Source organism: Chrysemys picta, chromosome 4, assembly GCF_011386835.1.
Source record: "Chrysemys picta bellii isolate R12L10 chromosome 4, ASM1138683v2, whole genome shotgun sequence".
Taxonomy (NCBI): Eukaryota; Metazoa; Chordata; order Testudines; family Emydidae; genus Chrysemys; species Chrysemys picta.
In genome coordinates, this window is record NC_088794.1 from 61,916,705 (window position 1) to 61,929,898 (window position 13,194).

At 47.8% G+C, this 13,194-nt stretch overlaps 1 protein-coding gene across 3 annotated transcripts in view; it reads right to left on the reverse strand.

Moving 5' to 3' along the window:
- Positions 1-12,533, reverse strand: part of LOC101941743 (tubulin alpha-8 chain) — a 29,411-nt gene extending 16,878 nt beyond the window's left edge. Inside the window, exon 1 of one of the 3 annotated variants that reach the window (XM_005312717.5) lies at positions 12,371-12,533. In XM_005312717.5, coding sequence (XP_005312774.1) covers positions 12,371-12,373 — 3 coding nt within the window. In that variant the 5' untranslated portion in view covers positions 12,374-12,533. Of the gene's footprint in view, positions 1-11,784 lie in introns of all 3 variants that reach the window. The other 2 variants (XM_065592415.1, XM_065592414.1) reach the window with 2 other exon arrangements.
- Positions 12,534-13,194: the final 661 nt, after the last annotated feature.

Here is a 13,194-nt window from a genome sequence, read left to right on the forward strand (position 1 = left end):
AAATAAAGAAACAAATCAACAGAGCCAGACGTGTACCCAGAAGCCTCCTGCTACAAGACAGGCCCAAAAGAGAAACCAACAGAACTCCACTGGCCATCACCTACAGTCCTCAGCTTAAACCTCTCCAACGCATCATCAGTGATCTACAACCCATCCTGGACAATGATCCCTCAATTTCACAGACCTTGGGAGGCAGGCCAGTCCTCGCCCACAGACAACCTGCCAACCTTAAGCATATTCTCACCAGCAACCATACACCACACCATAACAACTCTAACTCAGGAACCAACCCATGCAATAAACCTCGATGCCAACTCTGCCCACATATCTACACCAGCAACACCATCATAGGACCTAACCAGATCAGCTACAACATCACCGGCTCATTCACCTGCACGTCCACCAATGTTATATATGCCATCATATGCCAGCAATGCCCCTCTGCTATGTATATTGGCCAAACTGGACAGTCACTACTCAAGAGGATAAATGGACACAAGTCAGATATCAGGAATGACAATATACAAAAACCTGTAGGAGAACACTTCAACCTCCCTGGCCACACAATAGCAGATGTAAAGGTAGCCATCTTACAGCAAAAAAACTTCAGGACCAGACTCCAAAGAGAAACTGCTGAGCTCCAGTTCATTTGCAAATTTGACACCATCAGATCAGGATTAAACAAAGACTGTGAATGGCTATCCAACTACAGAAGCAGTTTCTCCTCCCTTGGTGTTCACACCTCAACTGGTAGCAGAGCACCTCACCCTCCCTGATTGAACTAACCTCGTTATCTCCATACTGATTTATACCTGCCTCTGGAGATTTCCATTACTTGCATCTGAAGAAGTGAGGTTCTTACCCACGAAAGCTTATGCTCCCAATATTTCTGTTAGTCTTAAAGGTGCCACAGGACCCTCTGTTGCTTTTCATTGAAATCTAGTCCTTTGTGTACTTTTACCCTATACTGTACAGATTTCACGGTGGAAGCCAGCGTTTTTCAAACTGGAATCCTGACCCAAAAGAGGGCTGCAGGGGCAGGGGACGTAGGTTATTGTAGGGGGCGGTTATTGTATTGCCACCTTTACTTTTGTGCTCCCTTCAGAGCTGGGTGGCCAGAAAGCAGTGGCTGCTGGCCAAGGGCCCAGCACTGAAGGCAGCAGCACAGAAGTAAGGGTGGCAATACCACAACCCCCCTACAATAACCTTGCAACCCCTCCATAGTCCCCTTTTGGGCAAGGACCTCTACAGTTACAACACTGAAATTTCAGATTTAAATATCAGAAGTCATGAAATTTACAATTTTAAAAATCCTATGACTATGAAACTGACCAAAATGGACTGTGAATTTGGTAGGGCCCTACCCATGAGGCATTGCAAACCCTTCCCAAAGCACCCTGTGGCCAGGTGCACAGTGGGATAGCTACTCATAATGCATTTCTCTCTGTGTTGATGCAAGAGCTGTTAGTGTGGACGTGCTCTGCTGACACAAGGAACATAGCGTGGAAATGCAATAGTGGTTTAATTAAAATGGTGGCTGTATGTCAGCATAACTTGCGTCAACAAAACTCTGCAGTGTAGACAAGGCCTTAGGCACCAAAATAAGTGGCCTCAATCTGCTGGGTCCTCAGCAATTTAGAAAGTGAAATCAGGCCACCCACTGAGGTGCTTAAATATGGACTTGGTAGTGTCCTACTATTAGGTACCCAACACAAACCTCTGTTTTAATAGTCACACCCACAGCTTCATTATGTATAGTTATGGCTGTGGTACTCAGTGCTCCTCTGTTCTCCTCATGCTCCTCCAGAAACAAGCAAGTGTTGGAAAACCAAGATGACAGTTCCCACATAACCTTAATTCTGCTGCCTTTCATCTCTGCTTTAAGGCATCCACCTATGGAGATGACGGTATCTTACTCCTCCCTCAGTCTGTGCCAGCCAGCATCAAGGACTCCCCAGATTAGTGGTGCTGCACGGAGAACAATGAGGCTCACTGGACTATATTGAATAGAAGGACTGACTGGAGTTGTACTAGGCAGAGACAATGACAGGTTTGGTTAAGGAAAGGTAAGGTGCTGTTATATTACAAGTTCCTAGTGCCATCCCCATGGGGAGGAATATCTTTGTATCCACAGACGAAAACACTTTACAGAGAGGTCAGCGTTACCCCCATTTTCCCGATTGGTAACCATTGGCATAAAGTGAAGTGACTTTCTCAAGGTCACCCAAACTAGTAGCAGAGTTCAGAATAGAACCAAGGGTCTGAGTCCCAATCCAGGGCCCTATCCAGAAGACTACACTGCCACCTACTTCCCACACAGCCAGTATCACCTTAGATGGTCCTTCTACAATCAGAACCGTACCAAGCAATTCCATGTTTAACATTGGCATTTCTTATAAAAACTGCTACCCCTTTACTGTAATCATTTCTGTTACATAAGACTTTCTTGGACAGATGGCGTGAAGCATGCATTTCCTTGTTTTTCCATTTTTGTATTTCAGAATTAAACTCTCCCATTCCAGAAAGGCACAAGGAACACAGGATAGTGTTGAGCCCTGGCAACCATAACTCCATGTTGATTCACCTGCAAAAATCCTCATCAATTCTTGTTTTTTTGAGAAAGTGGGACAGTTGAAGGGATGGTGGGGAGAAGGGGTGCTATTACTCCTCAGCACTCAGTAAGAAGGGTTACCCGCAATCAAGGCTTTAGTGCAGGGTCTCCCTTTCCTTCCAGGAGCAGCAGACAAAGGGAGCTTCATAACCCTTTCCCAAACACCGGGGACTGAGCTCAGGAGTTTGACACCTGCAAGCCTGAGGACGACCATGCCTGGGGTGTGCTCTGGGAAGGTCACCATTCTCTGCTCCCCACCCTCAGCAGTGTGTGTCTGGACCATGCACCAAACCAGTTGGTTTTTAGCTCCCATTCCCTCATCTGAACAATGTGTGCATGCCTCAGAAGGGTTCCTATGGCAGGGAGAATTGCATGGTTCCCATTTCCCCTGCCACTCATGAGGTTCACAGATGGTGTCAAAATAGAACAGCACTGGCGCCTAAATCAACCCAGTCTCCCCCAGGTGCCCTCCCAAAGCATAGGGTGAAAGTGGGACAATCCAGCGCACTGATGTATCCTCAACACCAAACAGCAGACGTTACCTCCTGAACTCTGAGCAAGGCAATATAGGTCAATCAGTCCCAGAAAAGCCAAAATTGTGCCTTAGTGTTCTCATCTATGGGCTAAGATCAAGCAAATTGGACAAGACTATGCAGGGAGGCAAAAACAGAACCCAGGTTTCCTGAGCCCTAGGCCAGTGGATTAACCACAGAACCATCTGTCCCTCTAATACCTCCTGCCCATTGAAAAGGGATCTCTGCTCAAACCCCAGACAGAGGGGAAACAAAAAAAAAAAGGGCTTTATAAAGCAGCGCACAAGCGACCAGGGAGCTTTGCGAACAGGGGCTGCTAACAGGGAGTTTCGCAAGGGAGTTCTCCAGGTGAAGGAGGAGCAATACAGCACCCTTTTGGGGTAAGTGACTGTCTGTAGTGTGTGTGTGTTTGTGTTTGAGGGTTACTTGCTGTGTGCTGAGCTTGTGTTTGTCAGTCTGTTTGTTTGTTTTGGTTGTTTGAAGGACCGTGTGCTGTGGCTGGCAGTTGGAAGCTGTGAGCTTCAAAGGAAGGTTTGAAAGCTAGAAGCCTCTGGTAAGTGGCTGAGCCTTCATCAGTGGGCGGGGCATTCATACAGGCCAGGGCTTTATAAAGCAGCACACAAGCGACCAGGGAGCTTTCCAAACAGGGGCTGCTAACAGGGAGTTTCGCAAGGGAGTTTGGAAGGGGAGCAGGAAGGGGGCGAGGGTCCCTTGCCAGTTCCATCTGTTTTCTCTTGATTCCCCTTAATACCTATAAAGCAACTACATTCATAACTTTTTGCTTAAACAACCCTTTCAGCTGACAGGGGGCTGCAGACGGGAGTTTGACAGAGGGAGGCTTACGATGGTTAGGAAGACCTGCAACACCTGTGCCAGCACTGCTACTGTCTCCTCCACCTGTGCCTGTAGCCAGACAGAGCGCCTGAGCATGGATGCCTCTACCCAGATCCTGGTGTGGTTTTGCAAAGACTGTAACTTGCAATTTCCACTTACTGATATCCAGGCTGTGGGGACCATCCAATGTGAGAGGTGCCTGCTGGTGGAATCTCTCAGGCAGCAGGTGGGAGAGCTACAGGAGGAGGTGGCTAGGTTGAGGAGCATCCGAATCCACGAGCAATTCCTCGACAGTGTCCATGTGGAGACAGCTGAGGTAGCTGTCCCAGTACACAGGACTGCTGATACACCACTGGTGGAGGAGGAGATGGCTCAGGGTGGACACTGGCAGCTGGTTACTTCTGGCAGCAGGCAGTGCTCCACCCTTGCTCCGAACCCTCCTGCCGTGGTTATAGGTAACCGTTATGGTCTTCTTGATACAGGAAAGAAGGAATCACTCCCTACAGTAAAGGAGGAGAAGCCTCGTACACCTAAGGCTGGAAAGTCTGCTGCCACCACTGCGAATAGGAAACGTAGGGTAGTGGTGGTCGGAGACTCTCTGCTGAGGGGGACGGAGGTGCCCATCTGTCGCCCTGACATTTCATCTCGGGAGGTATGCTGCCTGCCGGGGGCCTGTATCCGAGACGTTACGGAGGCATTGTCGAGGATTATCCAGCCCTCTGACTACTACCCCATGCTACTCATCCATGTGGGCACAAATGATACTGCGCGGTGTGACACTGAGCGGATCAAGAGTGACTACAGGGCTCTGGGAGTACGGGTGAAGGAGTTTGGAGCGCAGGTGGTATTCTCTTCAATTCTTCCTGTCAAAGGTAGGGGCCCAGGGAGAGACAGATGCATCATGGAGGTGAATGCCTGGCTGCGAAGATGGTGTCGCCAGGAGGGCTTTGGCTTCCTAGACCACGGGATGCTATTCGAGGAAGGACTGCTAGGCAGAGATGGCGTTCACCTTTCGAGGAGAGGAAAGACCCTATTCGGACACAGACTGGCTAACCTAGTGAGGAGGGCTTTAAACTAGGTTCGATGGGGACAGGTGAGCAAAGCCCACAGGTAAGTGGGGAACATGGAGACTGGGGAGATGGGTCGGAAACGAGAGGGAGTGTGGGCTATATTGGCAGAGAGAAAGGAGAGTCAGGACAAAACTGGGAGGAAAGATCAAACCAGTATCTTAGATGCCTATATACAAATGCGAGAAGTATGGGGAATAAGCAGGAAGAACTGGAAGTGCTAATAAATAAATACAACTATGACATTGTTGGCATCACTGAAACTTGGTGGGATAATACACATGATTGGAATGTTGGTGTGGATGGGTACAGCTTGCTCAGGAAGGATAGACAGGGGGAAAAGGGAGGAGGTGTTGCCTTATATATTAAAAATGTACACACTTGGACTGAGGTAGAGATGGACATAGGAGACGGAAGTGTTGAGAGTCTCTGGGTTAGGCTAAAAGGGGCAAAAAACAAGGGAGGTGTCATGCTAGGAGTCTACTACAGGCCACCTAACCAGGTGGAAGAGGTGGATGAGGCTTTTTTCAAGCAACTAACAAAATCATCCAAAGCCCAAGATTTGGCGGTGATGGGGGACTTCAACTATCCGGATATATGTTGGGAAAATAACACAGCGGGGCACAGACTATCCAACAAATTCTTGGACTGCATTGGAGACAACTTTATTTCAGAAGGTTGAAAAAGCTACTGGGGGGAAGCTGTTCTAGACTTGATTTTAACAAATAGGGAGGAACTCGTTGAGAATGTGAAAGTAGAAGGCAGCCTGGGTGAAAGTGTGAAATCATGAAATCATAGAGTTTGCAATTCTAAGAAAGGGTAGAAGGGAGAACAGCAAAATAGAGACAATGGATTTCAGGAAGGCAGATTTTTGGGAAGCTCAGAGAGCTGATAGGTAAGGTCCCATGGGAATCAAGACTGAGGGGAAAAACAACTGAGGAGAGTTGGCAGTTTTTCAAAGGGACACTATTAAGGGCCCAAAAGCAAGCTATTCCGCTGGTTAGGAAAGATAGAAAATGTGGCAAAAGACCACCTTGGCTTAACCACGAGATCTTGCACGATCTAAAAAATAAAAAGGAGTCATATAAAAAATGGAAACCAGGACAGATTACAAAGGATGAATATAGGCAAACAACACAGGAATGCAGGGGCAAGATTAGAAAGGCAAAGGCACAAAATGAGCTCAAACTAGCTACGGGAATAAAAGGAAACAAGAGGACTTTTTATCAATACATTAGAAGCAAGAGGAAGACCAAAGACAGGGTAGGCCCACTGCTTAGTGAAGAGGGAGAAACAGTAACAGGAAACTTGGAAATGGCAGAGATGCTTAATGACTTCTTTGTTTCGGTCTTCACAGAGAAGTCTGAAGGAATGCCTAACATAGTGAATACTAATGGGAAGGGGGTAGGTTTAGCGGATAAAATAAAAAAAGAACAAGTTAAAAATCACTTAGAAAAGTTAGATGCCTGCAAGTCACCCGGGCCTGATGAAATGCATCCTAGAATACTCAAGGAGCTAATAGAGGAGGTATCTGAGCCTCTAGCTATTATCTTTGGAAAGTCATGGGAGACGGGAGAGATTCCAGAAGACTGGAAAAGGGCAAATATAGTGCCCATCTATAAAAAGGGAAATAAAAACAACCCAGGAAACTACAGACCAGTTAGTTTAACTTCTGTGCCAGGGAAGATAATGGAGCAAGTAATTAAGGAAATCATCTGCAAACACTTGGAAGGTGGTAAGGTGATAGGGAACAGCCAGCATGGATTTGTGAAAAACAAATCATGTCAAACCAATCTGATAGCTTTCTTTGATAGGATAACGAGCCTTGTGGATAAGGGTGAAGCGGTGGATGTGGTATACCTAGACTTTAGTAAGGCATTTGATACGGTCTCGCATGATATTCTTATCGATAAACTAGGCAAATACAATTTAGATGGGGCTACTATAAGGTGGGTGCATAACTGGCTGGATAACCGTACTCAGAGAGTTGTTATTAATGGTTCCCAATCCTGCTGGAAAGGCGTAACGAGTGGGGTACCGCAGGGGTCTGTTTTGGGACCGGCTCTGTTCAATATCTTCATCAACGACTTAGATATTGGCATAGAAAGTACGCTTATTAAGTTTGCGGATGATACCAAACTGGGAGGGATTGCAACTACTTTGGAGGACAGGGTCATAATTCAAAATGATCTGGAGAAATGGTCTGAGTTAAACAGGATGAAGTTTAACAAAGACAAATGCAAAGTGCTCCACTTAGGAAGGAAAAATCAATTTCACACATACAGAATGGGAAAAGACTGTCTAGGAAGGAGTACGGCAGAAAGGGATCTAGGGGTTATAGTGGACCACAAGCTAAATATGAGTCAACAGTGTGATGCTGTTGCAAAAAAAAAGCAAACATGATTCTGGGATGTATTAACAGGTGTGTTGTGAGCAAGACACGAGAAGTCATTCTTCCGCTCTACTCTGCTCTGGTTAGGCCTCAGCTGGAGTATTGTGTCCAGTTCTGGGCGCCGCATTTTAAAAAAGATGTGGAGAAATTGGAAAGGGTCCAAAGAAGAGCAACAAGAATGATTAAAGGTCTTGAGAACATGACCTATGAAGGAAGGCTGAAAGAATTGGGTTTGTTTAGTTTGGAAAAGAGAAGACTGAGAGGGGACATGATAGCAGTTTTCAGGTATCTAAAAGGGTGTCATAAGGAGGAGGGAGAGAACTTGTTCACCCTAGCCTCTAAGGATAGAACCAGAAACAATGGGTTTAAACTGCAGCAAGGGAGGTCTAGGTTGGACATTAGGAAAAAGTTCCTAACTGTCAGGGTGGTTAAACACTGGAACAAATTGCCTAGGGAGGTTGTGGAATCTCCATCTCTGGAGATATTTAAGAGTAGGTTAGATAAATGTCTATCAGGGATGGTCTAGACAGTATTTGGTCCTGCCATGCGGGCAGGGGACTGGACTCGATGACCTCTCGAGGTCCCTTCCAGTCCTAGAATCTATGAATCTATGAAAAAATTGCACAGGGATCAGTAGTGCTTAAGTGTCCTGGCTCCTAGCTCATTCCCTTCTCCACAACACCATCTTTTATTCCTTCTGCAGTCCCTGCTTCATACATAGCCTTTGCACTGACACTCCATGGCCTTGTCTACACTTCAAAATTAAGACTACTTACGGTGTTCATCTTTGTTGGTGGAAGCGCACCTTGGGAGGATGCGCACCATCAACTTAACTGTATGGGGCATTGTGGGACACTGACAGCTGGAGCCCTCCCTTCCCCCTCCGGGCTCACAGGCAAAAGACAATGCAAGTAACAGTGTCTAACTACATTGACCTAAGCACTACACCTCTTTGTGGAGGTGGTGTTATTAGGTCAGCATAATCATAGAATCATAGAATATCAGAGTTGGAAGGGACCTCAAGAGGTCATCTAGTCCAACCCCCTGCTCAAAGCAGGACCAATTCCCAGCTAAATCATCCCAGCCAGGGCTTTGTCAAGCCAGGCCTTAAAAACCTCCAAGAAAGGAGACTCCACCACCTCCCTAGGTAACGCATTCCAGTGTTTCACCACCCTCCTAGTGAAATAGTTTTTCCTAATATCCAACCTGGACCTCCCCCACTGCAACTTGAGACCATTGCTCCTTGTTCTGTCATCTGCCACCACTGAGGGCTGCCGAGCTCCATCCTCTTTGGAACCCCCCTTCAGGTAGTTGAAGGCTGCTATCAAATCCCCCCTCATTCTTCTCTTCTGGAGAATAAACAATCCCAGTTCCCTCAGCCTCTCCTCATAAGTCATGTGCTCCAGACCCCTAATCATTTTTGTTGCCCTCCGCTGGACTCTTTCCAATTTTTCCACATCCTTCTTGTAGTGTGGGGACCAAAACTGGACACAGTATTCCAGATGAGGCCTCACCAATGTCGAATAAAGGGGAATGATCACGTTCCTCGATCTGCTGGCAATGCCCCTACTTATACAGCCCAAAATGCCGTTAGCCTTCTTCGCAACAAGAGCACACTGTTGACTCATATCCAGCTTCTCGTCCACTGTGACCCCTAGGTCCTTTTCTGCAGAACTGCTACCTAGCCATTCGGTCCCTAGTCTGTAGCAGTGCATGGGATTCTTCCGTCCTAAGTGCAGGACTCTGCACTTGTCCTTGTTGAACCTCATCAGGTTTTTTTCGGCCCAATCCTCTAATTTGTCTAGGTCCCTCTGTATCCGATCCCTACCCTCTAGTATATCTACCACGCCTCCTAGTTTAGTGTCATCTGCAAACTTGCTGAGAGTGCAGTCCACACCAGCCTCCAGATCATTAATAAAGATATTAAACAAAACCGGCCCCAGGACCGACCCTTGGGGCACTCCGCTTGAAACCGGCTGCCAACTAGACATGGAGCCATTGATCACTACCCGTTGAGCCTGACGATCTAGCCAGCTTTCTATCCACCTTACAGTCAATTCATCCAACCCATACTTCTTTAACTTGGCAGCAAGAATACTGTGGGAGACCGTGTCAAAAGCTTTGCTAAAGTCAAGGAATAACACATCCACTGCTTTCCCCTCATCCACAGAGCCAGTTATCTCATCATAGAAGGCAATTAGGTTAGTCAGGCACTACTTCCCCTTCCTGAATCCATGCTGACTGTTCCTGATCACTTTCCTCTCCTCTAAATGTTTCATAATTGATTCCTTGAGGACCTGCTCCATGATTTTTCCAGGGACTGAGGTGAGGCTGACTGGCCTATAGCTCCCCGGATCCTCCTTCTTCCCTTTTTTAAAGATGGGCGACTTACATTGGCAGGGGCAATGCTGTAATGTAGACAGACTTAAATTGATGTAGGCTGCCTTACATCGACCTCTGTAGAGTAGACCAAGTCTTTAAGACACAGACTTAAGTCTGAAACCCAGCTCAGCTTGTTCTGACCTTGTGCGACCTCTCATTTTAGCTGCAAACTAATAAGACCAGCAAAGTGCAGAGAAATATTAACAGGCATCAGCAGATCAAGAGACCTGCAGGAGTCTGGGTTCAAGACAAGCAGCTCTACCAACAAGCATAGGGTACTTTGTGGGTACTCATTCACTCACTAGGCCTTCCACTATGAGCCTGCTCTCAGCTGGGATTCTTTCAAGCATGCACCGTGCCAACCTCAAGCATTTAAATAAAAATCAATCAATCACACGCCAGCCCCCCCAAAATCATGATTTTTAAAACCGTGTAACAGTTTGTTTCTGTTTATTTGCCTTCTGGTTTGAGCCTTCATGGGTCACATTCTCAAGCTTCTCGCCATGCAGGCTAGCTTTCATAAAAAATAAAAATCTAAGAGCCTCACATGTACTGGAGCTTTAAGATAAACACCAAGTATTGCAAGACTCATGATAAAAGTCACAAGTCAGAAATAGCATATACGGCCAAGAGCCATCTTCCAGTCCAAGTCCCTGCAAAGCACTGTTCAGCCAAGAACTGCTCACTCCACAAAATCAAATAAACAAATGAAAAGTTATTAGCTGGTTTATTTGTGGAGCTGGACCCTTTGGGCTGGGTTTTCAAAGGAGCTCAGGTCAAGTTTCCAACAGCTCCCATTTGTGACGCTCATGGCTAGATTCTCAGAAGTGCTCAGTGCCCAACATTAAGAGGCCAGATTTTTCAGGCGAGCTCAGTTAGGTACCCAGATGGGAGTTGAGCACTTCTGAAAGCTCCAACCTAGATCAGTGCCAGGTGGTCCAGGACTAAGATTTGTCTGGAACCTCCTTAATTTGCTCTGAATCTATGCAGTGTTATAGAAACTGCTTTTTGGGGGCACTTATATCTCAGAAACTTCTTGGCCAAATTTGCCTCACCCTCATCCTTGAGGTGCCACAGCAATTTTCCAGGCACTCCATCTAGGCACATGCATTTTATAGCACAGAATTTTAATAAACTGGAAAAGCTTTCTTCTTCCTAGGACTCACCTATCATACTGATGCCTGAATGTACTAGCTGTACTCAGGTTGGTCTGTAAAAATGCATACTTGGACCAAGTGGGGAAAAAGTAGCAAGGACACTACTGTCCATTGATTTCACTCCCTGTTATTATGCAATCCATGTAAAGGAACAAAATTCAAGAATCTGCTGAAGTGAAAAGTGGGAGATTGATTTTCAAGAGCAGTAGCTTCAGTGATCTCATATTCGGAATAAAAGCAGCATGGGCTAGATAGTTTAAACATTTGTATAAAACTACAGTACCAAGACTAAGAATTCAGGTACAAGTTATTTTTAAGTCTAACTCAGACCTATTCATTTTATAACTAGCTTGAGAATAGACTTCTAACAGCATGAGTATGCCTACCAGGGAAGAAAAACAAAAAAAACAACAACAACAATTTGGAGTTTTACGGGTTCCCTTAAGACGCATGAGCCCTAATACACATCCATAATGTTAAAAATCTAGCATACAAATAGTCATCTTAGACTTTGTCAAACCCTTTAAAGAACTGTATCCTAGGCAAAACACTTTTGTAAAGCTGCATGTGCTGTGGCAGAAATAAAGGCTAGAGAGCTCTCTGAAGAATTCTTACAGGGAAGTGCTGGAGCCAACTCAGCATGAAAAGATTTCTATGTAAAAGTGAAAATATGGCCTCAGAAGTCACCCAAAGTTTCAGTGGCACGCTGCCGGGAAATGCAGTTGAGTAATTATCACTTGAAATTCTCTCTAGCCTAATTAGATCTATGCAGATTAATTATAGTTTTTTTAATAAGACAGCGCTTCACCATCTTGTCTGTAGTGAGATGCCAGTGGGGATCGGGAAGGGGTGGATGAGAGGCAGCCATGTTCTTTAGAAAGCAACCACCATTTTGAACCACGGCTTCTTTGAAACCTTGTTAGTTCGCACAGGAGAAGGGTTCAGCATATGCAGCCAACATCGAAAGCTCCGTCTGCAGGATGCTGGCAGAGAGGTGCACTACCAAGAGGCGAAATCAGCTTCCCCACATACACTCGTTGTACTAGCTCTAGGATCAAGGCCCCACGGTGCTGGGCCCCGTTGCCACTGCATCCCCAAGCGCTCAATCTCAGCCCAGGAACTGCGCCCCACTCCAGACAGGGAGGCGCGCACACGCGCTTTTCCTTTCCCCCGGCGCACCGCTGACTTGTGCAAGCCCCTCCCCACCCCACGAAGAGGGAGCCCGGTCCCCGCCCAGACGCGCACCGCGAGGATACCCGGGTCCGCTCTATGCACAGGGCAATAGCGCCGCACGGGCCTCCCGGACCCGAAGGACCTCTGCCAAGCTCCAGGACCCGGCCCCAGCGGCGCTGCCACGCACAGCAGGAACCTGCCCTTCCCCGCGCTCCCCTAACCATGTCTCCAGCTGACGGGCAGAGCCTCCGGTAGCAGCAGACGCGCGACGGGTCTGAACAGCACCGCAAAAACAGCCGCAACGTATCCGGGACTCATATTATATAGGGAGCCCCGGCCTCCATTGCCCCATCGCTCCCCATTGGCCAGCGCCGGCACCACGCCTCTCCTCCCGGGAACTCTATTGGGCACCGAGTGCGGGGCTGCCCCTCCCTTGCCTGCCATTAGCCAGCGAGTATGAATTTGGGTCTGGAGGAGCCAGCCGATAGGCCGTTCGTACCAGGGCGGGCCTGAGCTCTGCTCCCGCCAAGGAGCCGGGGGCGGTGTGCGCGGCGGTGCCGCTCACAGAGCCCCTCCTCGTCTGTGCTGGAGACAGAGCGACGCGGGTCAGGGCCCCGCGCTGAGCGGCCCGTTGCGCTGCCCCCGCCCCGGTGTGCAGGGGCGTCTGCGCGCACTCACTCAGCGCGTAACCTGCGGGGTTACTTCACAGGTGGCAGCGCAGCCCCGGCTGGACACCGGCTGTCTCTGCTGACGCACCTTCTCCCCACTCCAGGCACTCTGCTAGCACCGGAGTGTGCAACAGGGGGAGACTGCATCTCTGGCACGGCCCCTCTTGGGGACTGAGCTGGGCCCTAGGCTGAACTCACAGGCCAGGGTTGAAAGAAGTGACTGACTTCACTCGTTCCAGAGTGGTAGTAGCTGTGTTAGTCTGTATCAGCAAAAAGAACGAGGAGCGTGACCAGATCACTACACTAAAATATCGGGACACATTGGGGTGCCATCAGTCCTGCCCACCAGTCCACCCCCACTGTTCCCCCCACTGTTC